Source organism: Lissotriton vulgaris, chromosome 9, assembly GCF_964263255.1.
Source record: "Lissotriton vulgaris chromosome 9, aLisVul1.2, whole genome shotgun sequence".
NCBI lineage: Eukaryota > Metazoa > Chordata > Amphibia > Caudata > Salamandridae > Lissotriton > Lissotriton vulgaris.
This window is the reverse complement of record NC_141697.1, coordinates 703,543,399-703,564,337: the sequence shown is the minus strand read 5'-3', so window position 1 is coordinate 703,564,337 and position 20,939 is coordinate 703,543,399. Positions and strand designations below refer to the sequence as shown.

General features: G+C 44.9%; 1 protein-coding gene across 16 annotated transcripts in view; it reads left to right on the top strand.

The window, feature by feature from the left end:
• LOC147692138 (galectin-4-like) overlaps positions 1-20,939 on the top strand; it is a 379,836-nt gene that overhangs the window by 252,750 nt on the left and 106,147 nt on the right. For 12 of the 16 annotated variants that reach the window (XR_015299996.1, XR_015300005.1, XR_015300004.1 and 9 more), the window contains exon 5: positions 16,079-16,129. The exons of the other annotated variants lie outside the window; for them this stretch is intronic. Coding sequence is in view for 1 of the 12 variants with exons in the window: in XM_086938440.1 (XP_086794566.1) it covers positions 16,079-16,129 (51 nt within the window). In the remaining 11 variants the exon portion in view is untranslated. The remainder of the gene's footprint in view (positions 1-16,078; positions 16,130-20,939) is intronic. 16 annotated transcript variants of the gene reach the window in all.

Sequence of the window (20,939 nt, the reverse complement as noted above, 5' to 3'; positions counted from 1 at the left end):
TACAACGCAAAGGTATGCGTGGTAAGGCTATACTCATGGTAAAAGTATGCCATGTAAGTGACACTACCCTGCCCTAAACCCTAATATAGTACCCCTGCACGACCCTTCTTGACCTCTAGTACTCTCCCTACATTAGGACTACCCAGCACGATCCCCTGACACTACCCTTAACCCAACAACCTACCCTGCATACACACACACCACAGCACTACCCTAAACCCTAAAACACTACCCCCAGCACGACCCTGCCCAACTCCCAGTCTGCTCACTACACTTAAACACTACCCTACACTACCCCCGACACTACCCTAAACCCTAAAACACTACCCTGCACTACACACACTACGGCACTACCCTAAACCCTAAAACACTACAACCATCACAACCCTCCCCCAAGCCCCCAGTCCGCTCCCTGCACTTAAACACTACCCTGCATGACCCCCAGGACTACCCTAAACCCTAATACACTACCTGCACTACACACACACCACAGCACTACCCTAAACCCTAAAACACTACCTCCAGCACGACCCTCCTCTGACCCCCAGTCCAGTCACTACACACAAACCCTACCTTGCACGACCCCTGACACTACCCTAAACCCTAAAACACTACCCTACACTACACAAACACCACAACACTACCCCAAAACCCAAATCACTACCCCCACCACAGGCGCAATCCCCCTTACCTCACTCTCCTCGTGGTTCCTCTCCCAGGTTCCTGCTTTGCTTCATGCCGGCTGAGGGGTGGTGCACGATGCACGTTGTTGTGAGGAAACAGTAGAGCCTCAGTTTCCTCACAACGAGGTGGATCGCCATTGCATGCGTTGTAAAAGCGCATGCGATGTAATAACATGCGTAGTAATGGTTTCATGTTGTTACATCGCATGCAGTGTAACGCTTGTGTTGTAATAGTATGCAATGTAAAAGCCGCGTTGTAATGGCTGTTTACCTCAGGCAATACTGTTCCATTTAAAAATGCGGCCACTATAACATTTTAAATTGGGGAACTGGTTTTTCCATTTCCTGTCCAGTTTATATCTGATAATCATGCCCCTTTTTGGAAAATTCAACAGATGCGCCTATGTGCACTATCTAGGGCCCTCGTTACGAGCTCCAAGATGAATGTACAGGGATACAGGTGCTCTCCCCTAACCTTAATGGGTAAATGCCTCATTTTAAGGGACATACTAGTTTGTAGAGAGAGCTGATGGATCGCTTGATAATGGTAGATATATGGTCAGACTCTCGTAAATTTAAAGATTTACTTTTCAGTCATAATGGCAGTCAGGTCGCACATTAATTTCATAAAACAATTAAATAAAATTAAAATGTTAATTCAATAATCCCCACATTATTAACAATTAAAAAACATATACAAGTACAAATACGTATGCCCCAGTAAAGGTCTTGTGCATCTAATGGTGGTAGTAAATATCATCCTACATCACTACCTAAATTCACAAGGTAAATGTCAGTGTCGCCTTCAAAATAATTTCCAGCCCATGGTTTGACAGACATTTCTTAATAAATGAATTATACGACAGTAACTGCCCTTTAAAATAGTAGATGTTAAACACAGAGGCAATAGTAATATTAAAAATATATGCCCAGTTGTTTGAGTTTGGTCGGAACATGCTCTATTTAGGTATTACCCGCCTAAACAGTGTAGTTTCTCGGTCAGTGGGCAAAGGTTAAACCAAACGTGTACATAGAAGATGCAGAAGGGAAGGATCTATGCCAGACTTGGGGTATTCACATAAAATAAGTGTACAATTAATCTAAATGGAACTTGTTTACATAGTGAAGGGCTTTCTTGAAAATTTGATAAAGATCCGGCCTCCGTGGAGGTATGTTCAACTCCCTTGGGAAAGCATTCCTGTCTGTGTGGATTTAGACTTATTTGAGATGGAAGCCAGCTGTATCAGTCTGGTACCTTCCTTAAACAGATACAAATAATCCATTTTGCATCCCACGCCATTCTTTTATCAAAAAGAGAATTAGCCATGCATTGGCAAGCCCATATGGGACCCCCGGTGGCAGCCTGTGTGGAGCCATGAAAAGATGGGGTAGGGCAGAGGAGAAGGTGTTGCGGGTTGAGGAAGTCGAGGGCATCCGTAAGACCCCGATTACTCTAGAGTGGGTTCAGCTGTTACATACATTCACACACAAAACAAACCCGGTGGAAACACCAGCTGACTCCCAATCTCAGGCCCCATCCTCGTCCCCCGTGGGTTCGACAGTGACAGCCCCGCGACAGAGCCATTTGGTCCACACTCAAGTTCTACTTACATCATGACAGAAACCATACCCTCATAAACGAAGGTAGCCCATTGCGAGGGCACTGACTATCCTTCCCACATACGAACCAACGCGCACAGTACGCCTCAAACTCCACATCACGTCAAAAATGTCCTCCGCATTACCGATTTTCCTGGCTCTGAGTCAGATAGCTCCTCAATATCCACCCTAGTGCTTGTTAGCCCCATAGTTAGCAGTTTCAGTTCACGTCGACAATCATGATCCAGACGACAGCTAGATGGGTACACACGTTTGATAAGTTTGGACAGGATGATACTGGAGCAGACATCATAAAAATGAAGCCTTAAGTCTTGCCCATTGGGAGGAAACCAAATCAGAACACCAGTAACCCTCACAGAATATCGCACACTAATACAAGCGTTAATATTAGAGGCACATTTTTTCAATGTATAGAGTTTATAATGGCCATGAGGTTGAAAAAGTATGTATGTCATTATTTCTAAGTATGTGTAAATCAAAGGAGAGAGTAAGGGAGATTACACAGGCTATGTGTAGTGGGAACTCCTGGTCCCCTGGTAAAGAGTTTTAACAACAATGGAGGAGTACCCCCTAGATGCAAGATATACAGTTCAGGAATTTCCTCTGTATCTAAAGCATAAGGCTTAGGTTAGCAATAAGTGCCCCAACCTTGAACCGGACAATAGTTGTCTTATTGAGAAGACCCCTCACTCACCAACCTGGTTGGTGACATGCTTCATCATTGGGGTCCCACCCCATAAGCCGAATGCCTATGGGGTGTGCTGCGACACCTGGTTACAGTGGAGCGGGTTCTTTTGTTTTTTTATATGTGAGAGAAATAATAGTGAAAAGTGTATTAAAAAGGGACAAAACTGCTCACTGCAAGACTTTATTCCTGAGTGCTTTGTCCCTATTAAAAATTATCGTGTGGCACCTGTGCCTATTTAGGAAGGCTGTGGTGTCTCATAACGTGTGGTATATCTAAAAATAGCGTAGTGTGCTATGTGTGGTTTAAAATTTAGGTCTACATGTTTCAACCATTTCAAAAAGATTCTATTGGTTTTCTTCAGGACCGTGTTTTTTGAACGGGGTGGTCCGCACACGCTAAGGCGCGTCCAGCCCTCGTCCAAAGTGAAGACCACAAATTATGGTCTTGTGTAAAAAGTGGTGTTTTATCCTGGATCAGGAAAAAACAGGTGAAGCGTTAGATTTGAGCTTCATGGGCAGCTGGAGTTCCAAGACGGCAAGTATCCGTCACTTGCGGCTTCTGCTCGTCTGTCTTTAAAACCTACTTGGTTTCCTCTCTGTCCTGCCCCGTGGAGTGAACCTGAATGGAGACGCTGTGGTGAAGTAAGCAGATTGCTACTTCCTTCAGGCACGGCGTCTCCATTCAGGTTCACTCCACGGGGCAGGACAGAGAGGAAACCAAGTAGGTTTTAAAGACAGACGAGCAGAAGCCGCAAGTGACGGATACTTGCCGTCTTGGAACTCCAGCTGCCCATGAAGCTCAAATCTAACGCTTCACGTGTTTTTTCCTGATCCAGGATAAAACACCACTTTTTACACAAGACCATAATTTGTGGTCTTCACTTTGGACGAGGGCTGGACGCGCCTTAGCGTATGCGGACCACCCCGTTCAAAAAACACGGTCCTGAAGAAAACCAATAGAATCTTTTTGAAATGGTTGAAACATGTAGACCTAAATTTTAAACCACACATAGCACACTACGCTATTTTTAGATATACCACACGTTATGAGACACCACAGCCTTCCTAAATAGGCACAGGTGCCACACGATAATTTTTAATAGGGACAAAGCACTCAGGAATAAAGTCTTGCAGTGAGCAGTTTTGTCCCTTTTTAATACACTTTTCACTATTATTTCTCTCACATATAAAAAAACAAAAGAACCCGCTCCACTGTAACCAGGTGTCGCAGCACACCCCATAGGCATTCGGCTTATGGGGTGGGACCCCAATGATGAAGCATGTCACCAACCAGGTTGGTGAGTGAGGGGTCTTCTCAATAAGACAACTATTGTCCGGTTCAAGGTTGGGGCACTTATTGCTAACCTAAGCCTTATGCTTTAGATACAGAGGAAATTCCTGAACTGTACATTATTTCTAAGTATCCAGCTTCCAAGTACAGTAATGTGTCAATAGAGGATAATAATGTACGATGTCAACGTGTGTTAAGTGATGTAAAACCCCAATAAACAAATTTTAAACAAAAAAAAACAGATACAAAAAATATACCCGGAGGTAGGGTTTCTTGGGAGTCCTCATCATCATATCAGATGGGGATACCTTTCCACACTACGGACTACGGAGCATTGAAGGTGGCGACTCTTTCCCTTTGCCTTCACCGCCAGTAACATGATTGGGATTTAAAGCCTACGACTTGCCGGACCCGCTGCGCGGGTCCCGCTGCGGAGAAGGACACTCTGCGGGGAGCTCACGGGGAGCCCCAATCCATCAGGCATCTTGGTCACCGGCAGGGCTGCGAGCAGGCGAGCAGGGACTCCATTGCCCAGGAGTCCCTGCGTGCAACACCTGTGGCCGCTCTCCCTGCCGGCAACGCCCCCTGACAGCGGCTCAAAATCACAGCGTTTCTCCTGCTGAAGTGGGAAACCTTTCCACACTACGGACTATGGAGCATTGAAGGTGGCGACTCTTTCCCTTTGCCTTCACCGCCAGTAACAGGATTGGGATTTAAAGCCTACGACTTGCCGGACCCGCTGCGCGGGTCCCGCTGCGGAGAAGGACACTCTGCGGGGAGCTCAAGGGGAGCCCCAATCCATCAGGCATCTTGGTCACCGGCAGGGCTGCGAGCAGGCGAGCAGGGACTCCATTGCCCAGGAGTCCCTGCGTGCAACACCTGTGGCCGCTCTCCCTGCCGGCAACGCCCCCTGACAGCGGCTCAAAATCACAGCGTTTCTCCTGCTGAAGTGGGAAACCTTTCCACACTACGGACTACGGAGCATTGAAGGTGGCGACTCTTTCCCTTTGCCTTCACCGCCAGTAACAGGATTGGGATTTAAAGCCTACGACTTGCCGGACCCGCTGCGCGGGTCCCGCTGCGGCGAAGGACACTCTGCGGGGAGCTCAACGGGAGCCCCAATCCATCAGGCATCTTGGTCACTGGCAGGGCTGCGAGCAGGCGAGCAGGGACTCCATTGCCCAGGAGTCCCTGCGTGCAACACCTGTGGCCGCTCTCCCAGCCGGCAACGCCCCCTGACAGCGGCTCAAAATCACAGCGTTTCTCCTGCTGAAGTGGGAAACCTTTCCACACTACGGACTACGGAGCATTGAAGGTGGCGACTCTTTCCCTTTGCCTTCACCGCCAGTAACAGGATTGGGATTTAAAGCCTACGACTTGCCGGACCCGCTGCGCGGGTCCCGCTGCGGAGAAGGACACTCTGCGGGGAGCTCAAGGGGAGCCCCAATCCATCAGGCATCTTGGTCACCGGCAGGGCTGCGAGCAGGCGAGCAGGGACTCCATTGCCCAGGAGTCCCTGCGTGCAACACCTGTGGCCGCTCTCCCTGCCGGCAACGCCCACTGCCCTATCCTATTTCTTAGGGCAGCGCATCCGCTGCGCGGGAGCGCGCGGGGCGAAGACCGGGCAAAGAGCGGGCTGTTTGAGGCCGTTCGAGGACTGAGCGGACTGGCCTGGCCCACCCTCTTTCGTCATATTTTCTTTACCATCCTTTACTGAGGCCAAAAAGGTAAACCCACTTGAGTACTATCTCACTTCCACTGCTAGATTGGCTTTCCCTCTGATACTAAGATATGTGTACTAGGATAACTAGGAGTAAGGCTTCCAAAGGTGGCCAACCAATTAGTGGCCCCATGGATGACTTCATTACCCGTACCAACATAGCTATAGATCAAGATATATCTAAGCTCCAAACCCGGGTATCCTTAGAACTGGCAGCTGCTAGAAGATTGTCCCAGGTTATAGCTACTTCTAAAAAATCTTCCCTAGGCCACATAGCCGTTGCGGTTACCCCGGAGCGTCCTGCTACCTCCCATTGTGTAGTCACACAGGCTGATGTCCACCTGACCCCGCTCTCATCCGCCCCTTCCCCGCCCCTTATTCAATCATCTAAACTAGATGAAGTGAGTGTATCTGTTGCTTCTTGCACTCAGAATGCTACCCCAAACCCTTTCCCCCCGGTGTTATTTAACGCCACTAGTGATGCACAACCTAAACGGAAACGCCACTCCCGCTCTGCCTACTCCCGCAAGAAGGCGAAAATTGCGGTGACACAACATCTGGCACTGACGAGAGGTTCGGCACCTACCGTTAAAGGAGAGCGCACCCCTAGGAAGCAGCCTTCTATGGAGGATGGGGGGGATGGGATAACTGTTGCACCTCCTACCATTTCCCTAGAGGCTGAGAGCTCACAGGCAGAAGGGTTGGGCAAAACTGAGAGGGAATTTATAGATCTGGTTTGGGAAACGCTTAAAAAACTCCTTTCCCCCTTAGACCTCAGACTCTCACGGATTGAAAACAACCTACTCGAGATGGAAAAGAGCATTATTGCTCTGGCCACTCTCGGCCTGAGAAGTCTTGAGAACCAGGGTCTCCCTGTGGTTGACTCAACACCATTAGCTCCTATACCACAGGCCCAACAACTTCCCCCCACAATACCATCTACGGCACGGCCGGTTCCCAAACCGAGGACCATGGCTGTGGATCAAATTTCCACTGCCACAAAACCTAAGATCCCCAAACGGGCTTCTACACACCAACCAGCTAACTCCAACCCTGGAGCCACTCTCAGACTCCATCCTAGTGAAGTGGCTCACCAGCCTACCCAGGACCCCTCTACAAAGAATAACTTTAGAGGCGGTTACATTGATCTCCCCCCAGAGGCCAATGATTTTGTGGTTGTGCTGACGGGCGTTCCCCAGATTGGTATCGGCCAACACGAGAACCACTGGTCTCTCAAAAATAAGATAATGCACTGGCTTAATGTCAATAGACCTATCCCTAATGGCCGCAGAAGTAGAGTCCTGATGGTTCGTAGAACTCCCTGGGTGGGCCCAACAAGGAAAACCAATCCTGGGGATTGTATGGTGGTAACCTTTAGCGACCCACATACAGCACAGCATATATGTTCATGGCCCTGTAGTGAAGGGTCCTCTGTTATTCCTAGGCCACTGTCCTTTTTTTACCCGCCACGCCCCAGACATAACCAAATGGATGACTGGTCATTGGTTCACCACCATTCATGGAGAAGCCGCCCTAATAACCATGTGGATTCCTTCTGACACTGGAATGGCTTTCCGACTTCAAATAGATATGGAGGCCTAGAGGAGGTAGATTGATTCTCCAGGCATCCAGCCCATTATCTATTGGGACATGCATTGCCACCACAGGCTCTCAGGTCCCGTGAATCTCCATGTTTGGGTACTGAACCCTTAGCTACTGACCCCCTAGCAGGCCTAGTAGGAACATCAAATAGTCCTCTTCCAGAGGGGGGGTTGTTAGCTCCAAGCGGCTTAGATCACCAAGGGGAGTTGACCGCTTTAAGCGGTTTGGGCCCACAAGGTGTGGAAGACCAGCTGGCTCTATCCTATATCCTACCCCTGTCACCTATTCAGGTTACTTCATTAGAGGGAAACCTGCCCGGGGTAACTATGGCTCCTAAATCACCTCAGGTTGAGCATTCACAAAGGCGATCTAGAGTGGCTGTGTTAAATCCACCTGTACCTATCTATTCTCCTAGGCAGTCTACCCCAGATGAACCCCTGCTAAAGATTGTAAGCTGGAATGTGGCAGGGCTTGCTCGCAATCTTGATAACCCAGAATGGAACGCGTTCTTAGAACCTTATAACATCTGTATTCTGCAAGAAACCTGGTCTCAAGAACCTAGACATAGAGTAGGCTTCTCAACCTACTTTGTTCCAGCTCGCCAATTAAGTGGATCTAAGGGTCGCCCGTCTGGCGGCCTTCTCATATGGGTCAACATTGCTCTGGGTTTAAAAGTGAGCCAAAGGATCACCCAATCCCCTGACCTCCAGAGGATAACAATTCACTGCCAAGGGGGAAGGAACTTGGAAGTTTTCAACCTTTATCTGAGGGGTTCGAGGGGCGGGGCATCATGTCTATCTTCAACAGGACTAAGCAATGACCTGGCTGCTTGCAAGATTGACTCTTACGTACTTCTTGCAGGCGACTTTAACTGTTGTTTTGAGCCACTGGCCAGGGAGGACATTTTGGATACTTTTGATGAGGACACAAGAAGAGGTATCCCAATCCTGACCCTCGACCCGATTCCCAAATGGACGCAAAGTGCGATAGACATCAATGCTCTTTGCATGGAACATAACTTGAGATCAACAAATGGTCGATCAAAATCGGATCTTATGGGTGCTCATACATACAACAGGACGGGTCACACCTCCAGAATTGACTTCATCATGTTGAATTATAATCTCTGGCCATTCCATCAAGACATGGAGGTTATAGTGTCTTGCGATAGCGACCATAACCCCCTTTCCTTAACCCTTATTCCCCCTTGGCAGCTGGGGAAACAAGACAAGACTGTCCACAACTGGAAATCATCCCATGTAATTGTTCCGTCAAACTGTGGCAGGCGTCTGAAGTGGGCAAAAGTAAAAGCGGACGAGGCAAGGTTGGCGCAAGCCGGGACCATCTTGTCTGTGGTGGAGCCTCGGCTTGACGTATTAAGTCCATGTAGTAAAAATGTTTTACCGATATTTATAGAGACTGTAGCAGCACTGAGTGAACTTTTTACTGTTTCCCAATCCAATGCCAAGGTTGCACAGAATAGCGTTCCCAAGGTTAGAGATAAATGGTATTCCCCTAAATGCCGAGCTGCTAAGAGGGAACTCATTATTGCAGTAAAGAACAAGGACCCAGTTATTATCAGATCCGCAAGGAAATTTTATAAAAAAAACTGTGGCTGAGGCAAAGGAGGCTCACGAATCTAATTTTTGGCGGGAGCTAGTAGAGGCAAGTACCAGGAAGGATTCAAAGGGGTTTTGGGATTTATTGAGAGCAAGGAATAAGCCCATTGACCAACAGTTAACCTGCAACATTCCTGGTGACACTTGGTTTGCCCACTTCCTCAAGCTATATTCTGTTCCACTGGGGTCGCCGCATTTAAGTCTGGGTTTCTTGCCCAGCCCTAGAGTTGATCTTTCCAGCGACGGCCCCTTCACTAGCCAGGAAGTAGAAAGGGCAATTAGGTGTATCATTTCCAATAAGGCTCCAGGTCCTGATGGGATCCCGGGTGACTTGCTGAAGACCTACCCAGCATCGTGGAGCAGATTAATTGCTTCACTTCTAAATGAGGTTTTGCTGGGAGGGTCTTTCCCTGACTCATGGAGGGGCGCTGAAGTCGTCCCTATTTTCAAGAAAGGCAGCAGGGACGACCCAGCCAATTATCGCCCTATCAGTTTGCTGGACTCAACCCAAAAGGTTGCAGGCAAAGTGGTACTGGGTAGGATTTTGCAGTGGGTCAACGAGGAAAATATCCTGTCAGACTTTCAGGCAGGTTTCAGAACAGGGACAGGCACCATCGAGCAGACATTCCGCCTCCTAATGTTATATTGGAAAGTGGTGGTGCTGGGAGGGGGTAGTTTGTATTTAGTCTTTATAGACTTGCGAACAGCATTCGACCTGGTCCCACGAGCCCTATTATGGAACGTCCTTGATGGGTTAGGTCTTCCCCCCTATTTGCTGTTGTTGCTTATAAAATTCCACGAAAACAATTTCGCCCAGATCAGATGGGGTGTGCAGGGGGAAAAAACATCTCGTATCCCTGTAGATAGGGGCGTCCCCCAGGGGTGTGTGCTTGCCCCCACTCTGTTTTCTCTTTATGTTAACGGAGTGGTGGAGCATCTCCTTCAACATCCTTCGGATGCACCTTCCCTGGCGGGAAGAAAAGTTCCGACGCTCCTATTTGCGGACGACACCCTCCTGATCTCGAAATCACCAGCGGGCATCCAGAAATTGCTTTCGAGCTTTAAAACCTTTTGTGACACCAAGGGTTTGACTATAAATATAGGCAAGACCAAATTCCTTGTCCTCAACCCCCCTAAGAAATCCGTTGCCCCTCCTGTCTTAGACTCTATCCCTCTCGAAAGAGTCAAAGAATTCGACTATCTGGGAATACGTCTCTGTGACACAATGAGTTGGAAGGCACACCACCAAAAGGTGTTTCTGACTCATAAAAGGGTCGCAGGAGCCTTGCTCAAGGAACAACGTGCCTCAACCATAAAACCAATTGGGGCACTGTTAGACATCTATAGGGCAACGGTTGTGAGTGCAGCATTGTATGGTGCAGAACTGTGGGGCACCCAGAGAGTTGACACCTTGGCCCATCTTGAAAACAACTTTCACAAAGATCTTATGAGGCTACCCCACAGTACCCCTACAATCCCCCTCCTGCTAGATACAGGCATCCGCCCAATATGTGAGCAAGCAAAACTGCGTCCCCTGTTACTATGGTCCCGGATATGGAATGTCCCTGAACTACGTAGTTATGCAGACGCCCTAAATGAACTGTTGTCCCTTCCTGGTTGCTGCAAGATATCCTGGCTCAGGGAGGTCAAACGACTTCTCTATGAGTTGGGTTTAGGAGACGCTTGGGTCAATAAATCAGCGCCGCCTAAACAACTCCTAAAGAAGACCTATTGGTCATGGGTAGATAATAAGAGAATGTGCAATTCAAACCATTGTAAATCTGTTGCCCAGTTTTTGCTAGTTAAGGAGCTCCCCTACAGGGAACCTTATCTAGATTTAATCCACAACTCGGGCGACAGATCATTGTACTTCAAATTTAGGGTGGGTGTACTCCCTTTAGGACTATTAACTTCCACCTGGAATCCACCACTACAAACTGTTCCCCATTGCCCTTTCTGTGTCTCAAGGGTCGAGTCTGTCGCCCACCTACTGTTCGAGTGTAATGCCTACGCAGCACCTAGATCGAAATGGCTAAAGCCATTATGTAGGAGCCTGGGAACGAGATCACATTCAGAAGCCTTACGCATATTGCGCTCAGATGCCCGCCCCTTTTTTGCATGTTGTATGGCAAAATTCCTAGGCTGGGCATGGCGAATAAGATCTACTAAGAAGCTTCTGATCCAGTAATGTGCTCCCTGCTTGTATTGCATTTTTACTTACTCATAAATGTTTTACTGCTTTTCTTACTATGATCCCGTAGGGTATTTTATAATGTGTATTGTTGAACTGTTTTTATTGATGTTTTGTATTGCTTTTATGATATGTACCATATCGAAATAAAGCTTAAACTACTACATATCAGATACCGGAGAGCGAGCAATTGTGTTTCCACTTTTTGGTCCTTCGGCCTTATGGAATTAATCCTAAACAAAAATGCATACAGAGAGATTATAATTATGAGGCACTATCATCTCAAAATAACGCTGACAGATTATACCTGTAAGTATGTCTGTTTGCCCTACATAGCTCAATGGTGGCTTTTCTTAACTGTATCTTATCCTTGTTAATAAAATTATCCTGAAACTAGCTCTTAAATACTATAAATAAATTAGTTGCAGCTACTAAAGACAGTTACAATGCTGATAGGCGTTTGAAGGCATGCAAAACATTGAAAGAGGTTGTTTCTTTGTTAATGTTGTTGCCTCATCCTCTTGCAAGGCGTGAGTGATTGAGTATTCACATGTGCTTTGTGATAAGTCATGTGATTTCAGACAAAATAAAAAGATCTGAGATGTTTGTACCTTCATCATCTACTACAGCAGAAGAAACTGAGCCTAGCACAATAATACACGGATGTACTCGGTATTAAATCATTCTAATACATGTCCTTCAAATGACTTACCGGAAGCTATTTTGGTTATCTCCTCTGGCTCACCTTTGGACCCTGTTTCTCCTGTAGTGTGGCACTTTTAAGCTCTTACCCAACAGAAATCTCTTTTGGTTTTATGGAACAAACTAATTCTTGAAGCAACAGTACCAATAGCTTGGAAGCAGGAGTTGATTGTGGCATTATTCACAAAGCAAAATGTAGGCCCATAGTTCCTCAGTAATTTTCGACCAATCTCTTATTTCCCTTTCATTGAGAAAATTTGGAAAAGACTACTGGTAAGATGCTTTCTATCCTTCCTAATGCCTGTAACATCTTAGATGCTGTTCAGTTGGGCTACTGACCAGCACATAGCACAGAAACAGCATTGGTTTCAATGTAGGTGACCACGACCAGACATCATCCCTAGTTGTGCTATATTTATCACCATATTGTGGTTTCCCATGAGCGACGGATAGTAAGATTGCTGGAGGTAAGGATTCAGGGTTCTGCTTTGGAGTGGGTAAACTCTTATCCAACAGATATAGAGTTACCCTATTTCTGCATCATCCTGAGCTCAAATAATTGTACAAGGAATACCGTAAGTCTCGTCTCTGAATCCAACTTTGTCCGATTTGTATCTTTGAACACTTGCACAACTGGTTTTCTCTTTTGGCTTCAGGTTTGTGAACTTTGCAGACAACATACAGACTCTAATTACATAGATAATAGCATCAACATCCCTGCCTTGAGTTTCCAAAGTTGCTTGCTGACTGTAGCCAAGGAGATGACAGATTATTCCTTAAAATTCAATTTTGACAAGGTGTAAGTTATGATAGTATCTGGTCAGAACAGCCCTACCTTCTGTTTCAGGCCCATAGCTTTAGGTCCCGTCCTGATCTCACTACCTATGTCTCGATTCCAACCTTTCCCTAAATGACGAGGTCAAATATTTCTTTACTACCTATAGCCTTTTTTGAGGTTTTGCATAACATCTTTGATTATCTCCCACTGCAAACTTGTTCATTGGAGGTTTAGGCAACTATCCTCAACCACCTTGACAAATTCCCTACATTTGGTGTTTTCTTCTGCATGCTATAGCGTTTACCACACATTCAGAATGCTGCAGCAAGACTGGATTTTCAGCTTCCAGGCGCTAATCTTCCTCTTGCACTTTTAATTCCTTGCACTGGTTACATGTGACCATAACGGTCACTTTCAAGGCATTATGCATGATTTTTCGGGCCAATACATTTCTACTTCCATTCAGGATAAGTTCCATTATTATAATCCCAGTTCTGCCTTTCGGACCACCAATTCTAATCTCCTGGTGGTCTCCAAAGTCAATAAGTTAGCTGAGCTTCTCAGTAACAGAAGGAAGCTTGCTGTTCTCAGCTCCTCCCATTTGGGAAGAATGGTCCTTCACTTAGGAAGGCAGGCTGAATTTTTTGAGTCATATTTTATCATACATTATTGTTTAAATTCCAAAGTTGATAAAAGCGCGGGACGTCTAAATACGTAACAGTGTTCTTTAAAACTGTCCATTACATTACATAAGTTATCTGCCTCCCTCTTAATTGTAAACCTTAGTGTCTGATAGTGTAAGCATAGATTCCCAAAGAAGGGGAGAGAAGGAAAACAGATGTGATTATGCCTCCCAAGCTGAGTGTTAGGAAAATCCAAACTGGGAAATTTGCCAGGAGTTATTTTTGTTAATGGGTGTGGCAGGACACAAGTGTGGTACAAAAGGGGGTGGTGATGGACGGAGCATCTGAACCAATCAAACACTCACACCCAGTCAACAGATCTGGGTTTAATCCATCACCGTTCTTTTGCCCACTCTGCCACCCCAGTTCAGACATGGCTATATGCAAATCAGTCTGACCCTGTGCCTCATGGGAACAGTCCGGCCCGAACTGCCAAGCCATGCCTTCCCTGGACCGGAAACAAGCTTCCTAGGACCGGTTTCTGGCATTTCAGACGTCTTCAGCCAGGCTTGCTTGAATCCAGTGGCAAAGTGAGCAAGGGACTCGCGTCTGAGCATACCCTGCCAACTTATGGCGAACAAAGCGGTACAAGTGTGGGCTTTAACCCAGTCTAGCAGGGGAGCTCTTGGGGATGGTATATGAGGAGGGCACCCAATGGCTCAGTGTATGTGAGTAATAAGTAATAGAGAAAGAAAAACTAAAGATGAAGATCTGATAGAGACTTCTAGCTGCAGATGCCTTACCTTTGAATTTCCCAGGCGTCAACTGGATCCGCAATTCAAAGATAAGGCATCTGCCGCTAGATAGAATCTCTACCAGATAACGTGTCACTGAAGGTAAGTAACTTGTTCGTTGAAACTAATTACTGGTGGACATGGTTAGGGTGGGTAGGATTAAAAATAAATGGGAGTTATTCAAACCTTTTTAGGAAGTTTGACATGTAATTATGTCTCTTTGGGGCTAGAGTGTGCAGTCATCACAACCATCCCTCCCAGACCACTTACGCTGTAGGTTGCACTGCAGAACCTTAGGACAACCACAACTGAATACTCAAGTATTTCTTAATCACTCATATATGCCCTTTTCGAGAAAATCACCCACATTCATTTCTGTTCACAGAAGAGGTGAATACTTACAATTGCTGTCTGCTTGAATACTTCTTTAGTGGCAGAGTATTTCCCTCTTGGAAACTCTGTTGGTATAGTTCTACTGGAGGATATGCCCTGAGGTTTCCTCCCCCCCCCCCCCTTGTTTCGTTTTTGTCAGACAATATTACCTGTCTGTCTCATGTCTTAGTCTGACTTGCTAAACTGCTTGTCGATTGTTTTTCTTTTTTGCTGTATGTTGGTCTGTCCTACTATGTTTCTGTTGGCATTACATACTTTCATAATTTACTCACTTACCTTGTTTATGTATCTTTAGTGTCTCTGTTTGTGTGTCTGCCTGACCTGTGTCTGTCTCGTGGGATTGCTGTTCTTAGTGCACTAACAGCACACAAGCAACATATCTTAGCTAATTGGTTTCACTTAGGTAAATAAACTTAGTGAATGGTTAATAAAACATATCGAACAGTAGTCAAACTCACATAAATATAAGGAGAAAATGCACTGCTAACTGGCCAAGTAAAAAAAGCAATCCACATGACAACATTAAAATATAACAACCATACAATGCCATATAAAAGTTTATTAACCCCTTCACTGCGGCGGCTATTCCGCCGCAGTGCTAAGGGGGTGGGGCGGCCGCGCGGCGGCCGCATGCTGGTGACGGAACCGCTCCGTCACCAGCGTCGGTTGAGCTGTGCTTGTGACGGAGCGGTTCCGTCATGGCCCGCCCCGCTCAATAGAACATCAGCGCAGGCGCGAAATTCGTCGGAACCGCTCCGTCATCAGCACAGGTCACCCGTCGCTGATGACGGAGCGCCTCCGTCATCAGCACTCAACGGGTTAAACAACGCATGTTTAACGAAACATCACTGCTGTTGGAATGTCAACAGATTAAAGTTCCTCTACGTTATGAATGCCCTGTCAGTCTGCTTGTTCTTTGCATGTCTGAAACTAATTATACTTCCCACATGTGTGAATTTTGGGGATGCGGATGTTGCGATTATATGCATGCTTTAAGCTCAAAAAATCTTTTGATCAACTTTGACCCAAAAAAAAAACAACTTTGACAAAAAAAATCTTTTGATGAGTTGTATCTTTTTATGTTGTCTTGTAATCTTGCTTCCCATTCTCAGTGTAAAGGAAATCTCAAAATTCTGTACATCTTCAAGAGTGGGTGGGACTATAGTTAATAAGCTAATTAGGCACAAAAGTCGCGTTGAGCACTGATTGGTTGGTAGGTCAGGATATCAGCTAAAAGGACTGGCTTATCCTGGCATTTGATACGCAGATCTGTCAGGGAATCTCTCTTTGCTCAATTTAGCTCTAGCCACGGTAGCCTAAGCTTTGTAACCATGCAGAATTACTTTAATGCCAATATGGTGTCTTTTGTTTGCAGGTGCCCAATGTGTACCCTCCGCCGCCTCCCTATGGGTGCCAACCCCCATCCGTGAGTATATCTCCGTTGGGCATAGCATTTAAAAATATACACAACTTTTGTAGTATTTGCATTATCCGATCACTAGGAGTCAACATAATGTTTCCACAAGCTGCTATATTCTGGTGAAAAGCTATTTTCCCTTTCATATTCTCTTGAACACACTGACTTACGTATACCCCTGGAATGGTCCTGCCCGTGTTGTTTTTGTACCTTCTCCCATAACGGATCTTTTGCCCCCAACGTCTTCTCTCTGGCACTTTCATTCAATTAAATATCCTACATTCCTGTATATATCTTTAGACCTCATGGTATACGTTCAGATTGACAAACATTAAATCCAAATGCTGACACCCAGGTTTTTCAATTTACTTTGTCACCAAGGTGTATTTTCATTTTGTTCAAAAATGGATGTGCTTACCCATGTGTTACTTCCTAAGGTCCAGAGTTTGCGACGCACATGATAATCATGTTTGTGCCCAGGATGTCCAGAATCTGAAATATATCTGATCTTACGTGTGGGTCTCCACATTGTCCAGTGTCTATCCCATATTTGGCAACCACCTATGACACAATGCTGCATGGCTAGTAGTTCATTGATGATCACACGTGTGACTTCATACCATCCAGTGTTGTCCATGTATGAGCACCAGTGTTTGTCTCTGTAGTGTCCAGTTTCTGACCCTTATGTGATCAGCCATGCGTGCTTATATGCTACCTAGGAGCCTGTGGGCATTACCCAGATGGACTGAGCTGAAATGGTGCTCTCACCTAATTTGCACAATGTACCTTATGGTGTGTCATTCTGCCTCAGATTCTGGTGCTACTCAAACATTTAGTGGATTCATGTATGGGGTTCTCCATCCTCCAATAGAGGAACAAGAGGAACCACCATTACCAGAAAGAGCCAAGCTATGTATTTTGCAACATGTATGACAGGCTTGCACATTTCATATCTAGATACACTAACAATTGTGACCCTTAATTTCCACCTATCCACTGGTGTGCAAATAGACAACATTTTTTTATACTGGTTCCTAGGAGATATCAGTACCAAATCAACAATCTGGCCAGTTGCTGATCCTCATTTCTCTGGCAATTGTGCTGACTAGCCTACTATATATATCCAATGTGAGTTATGATTCTGGCTTAAACTCGTCAACCACAGAAATTCACCAGTTATGGTTAACAATATACATGCACAACACACACCATAACTCATTTCACCTGCTGTGGCCCCAAGTTGTTCTTTTGATCGCTATTTTGTTTGTTTCTGTAACTTTGTCAAACTGGTGTTTTGAGCATGGTGGATTGTGTAGTGTTTGTTGCTAAGTGCAACTGTGTTTTTTCAGTTAATTGTATTATTTTTAATGATTTAAATAATTTGTAAACCAACCAATCCCTGCCCTTATCCTTACTTTTCAACCCAAAGTCATTAAATTCACTTCCCATTAGTGCCGATTGGCATGTGACTATGGGGCAGATGTAGGAGCCCAAATACTGGTCGGTAACGGCCGATTTCGGCTGTTACCGACCGGTATTTGGGTATTGTAATGTAGGGGGCTAGAAAATTACAGAATCAGTATATTTACCGATTCGGTAAAGTACCGAATCGGTAAATATACCGATTCTGTAATTCAATATGTAGGTGGCACAGTTTACAGTGCCACAGGCCCTTAGAAATTCGTTATTTACCACCCAATACTATTGGGTGGTAAATTACGAATTTCTGTGTACATGCACATCTGTGCATGTACACCTGTGCCATGTGGCATACATACATGCCCTAAGGGCATGTATGTGTGTCACATGGCACACAAGCCAGAAACAGGGGTGCACCAGGGTGTCAAAGTGACACCCTGTCCCCCTTGGAAATTCGGCATTTTTACCGATTTGGTAATTACCGAATCGGTATTTGCTATTGAATCCTATGGCCTTCAAGGCCCATAGGAATCAATGGCAAATACTGATTCGGTAATTACCGAATTGGTAATTACCGAATCTTACCGATTCAGTATTTTTACCGATTTTTTTTCCTGCATGGCAATTACCGATTAGTAAATACCGAATCGGTAAAATTAGGTATTTACCATTCGGTAATTTGCTATTACCTACATCTAGCCCTAAGAGTATTAGTAAGGATGGAAGCCCATTACAAGTGAAGGATGATTCAAGTAAAGCATTACTGCCTTCCTCAGGATTGCCTAGACAATTTTTGATCAATCTCTTCTTTATGACACTTGTAATAATAGATTGGCTTGCCTCGGACAGAATTTTTAGGGGATCACAGATTTTAAACAAATATGCTGGCGAACACTCACTGAATCTCCTTTGCACATAGGTTTGTCACCGACAGATGGCATACACCATGAGACTTCCACACTTGTTTTACCAATTTAGTTCATTTTTGTGTTTTTTTATTCATTTATATTTTCTTTCCTCTTATTTTTAGATCATAATTGGTTGATTTTGAACAAATATTTCACTTCAGGCGATGTCTTATAAACAAATCCAATGCATTTCGGGCATACAATGGTGCCCTTCGTCAGGGAACAGACACTATAAAAATGTGTATAAACAAAACATTAGAATACTTTTTCGTTTTTGTCATGTAAATAAAGAGCGTAACAAAATAGTTGCATGAATCACTACAGTTGTGAACTGACATTGTTATATCACCTTATATAATCCAAAGACCTGTGGGGTTCATTCAAAAAACATGTATAGGTTTAAAGCGGCGTGTCACTTACAAGCCTGTTATCGTGTTGTTGTGCTGGATCTAAGACTGAGTCTGCAAAACGAAACGGGGAGAGTCAATGAGACTGTCAATACGATGAGTCTCCTAGTTTTTCGAGCGGGGTTTTGAAAAGGGGATTGTTGACTAACCTTCGTGTGGAATCGAAGCGTATTGTAGTATGCTCGCTCCCTTGAAAACGCCGGCATAGAACGGGTCTAGCCGCGTTTTGGAGATTTAAACTACGGTGGGATCACGTGATCATGGAGTTAGACAACAGACTATTTCGGGCGATGAAGTCGATGGTTAAACCCATTGCCGCGTGTCTATAAAGCGGTGACAGCGTCTTTATTATAGATGCGAAGGCATCCATCTGTCAATAAGTTGCAAGAGGTGAAATTATAAAATAAAGAAATAAAGAAATGAAATAAGGTGGGTTGACCGCAACATGTGGGATAAGGATACGAACTCGTGGGTCCGGTGTTATCATACATCCACTCGTAGCGCGTGAGCTACGGGGCTGTTTGACGGGCGTGAGAATGTTAGTGTATATGAGCTGGTGATTTGAACAGGGTCAGTTCGGTTGCATATCAACATAAGGTGAATGTAAACAAAAAGGTGACAATTATAGTGGGTGTGTGTGAACAGTCACAGTAATTACAATATAGTCCATGGAGCATTCCTATAGATAGCATGACATTTCAATCCTGTCATTAAGGCCAAATGGCTTCTGGGTGGAAAGTCTTTGTATCCAACAGTTTTCTCTTCTTAATAAATGTTTCGTATTGTCTCTTCCTTCTATTTTATTCACAGTTTCTAGGATGGTGAATTTGAGTTGGGAAATATTGTGTTGTTCTTCCACAAAGTGGGCTGATAGGGATGACTTCATATTTTTTAAGCGGATATTTGATTTGTGTTCAGTTAGTCTCACTTTGATACGTCGTTCCGTTTTACCCACGTATAGCTTCCCACATGGGCATTTTATTGCGTAAATCAAATTGCTTGAGTCACATGTGGCGTTGACTTTAAGTTTGATTTCATGTCCCTTCATGGGATGGTTGATCTTGTTCCCCTTGATTACGCTGTTGCAATTGCCACAGTTTAAACACGGTCTGGTTCCTGAGTACTCAATCGTTGGCATGGGTTTGTTTTGGAGGATTTCCCCCAAGTTGCGTTCTCTCGTGAATGCAAATATTGGTGGTAGGTTGAAAATCTGTTTGAAATCAGGTTCTATATTTAAAAGTGTCCAATGTTTCAGAATTATTTTTTTAAATTTCCTACTGGATGTTGAAAATTTAGAGACCACCACAGCCCGGGTTTGTTCTGTCTTGACTTTTGTTGATAGGAGTTTTGTTCTTGTTATGTTTCTGATCCTTTCTTTAGATTCTTCACTCATGGAATGAGGGTACCCTCTATTGAGGAATTTTTTAGCTGTCTCATTGATTCTTTGATCCACTATATTTGACTCAGAAGTGATTCTTTTCGCACGTGCCATCTGTGAGAACGGTAAGTTTCTTTTGAGATTGGGTTCATGTAAACTCGTGTAGTGTAACATATTATTTCTGTCTGTGGTTTTTACAAACAGGTCTGTGGAGAATCCTTCCGGGGTTACGGAGACTTTGACGTCCAAAAAGTTAACTGAAGTTTCAGATATGTCCCAAGTTAGCTGTATGCGTTCGTCTGTTTGGTTGAATTTTATAAGTGCCTTTTGTAACTCCTCTTTGGAGTTTGTCCAAATGATAAATATGTCATCAATGTATCTGATGATTAATTTCAGGTTGTCTGTCCATTCTTTTTTGGCGAAAATATGCTTATTCTCATACCATTGCATGAAGATATTGGCATATACCGGTGCCGCCGAGTTGCCCATAGCCATTCCGGTTAGTTGTTGATACCATTTGTCCTGGTATTTGAATTAGCTCTGATAGAGCGTGAAGAGCATGAGTTCCATCAAGAATGTCTGAAAGCAGGAATCCAGTTCTGTATTGAGTGGTGTTTCCTCCATGGCTTCTATGCCCAGCATATGAGGTATACTGGTATATAGTGAGCGGACATCCGCTGTGCAGAGTATGAATTTTTCTTGGGGTT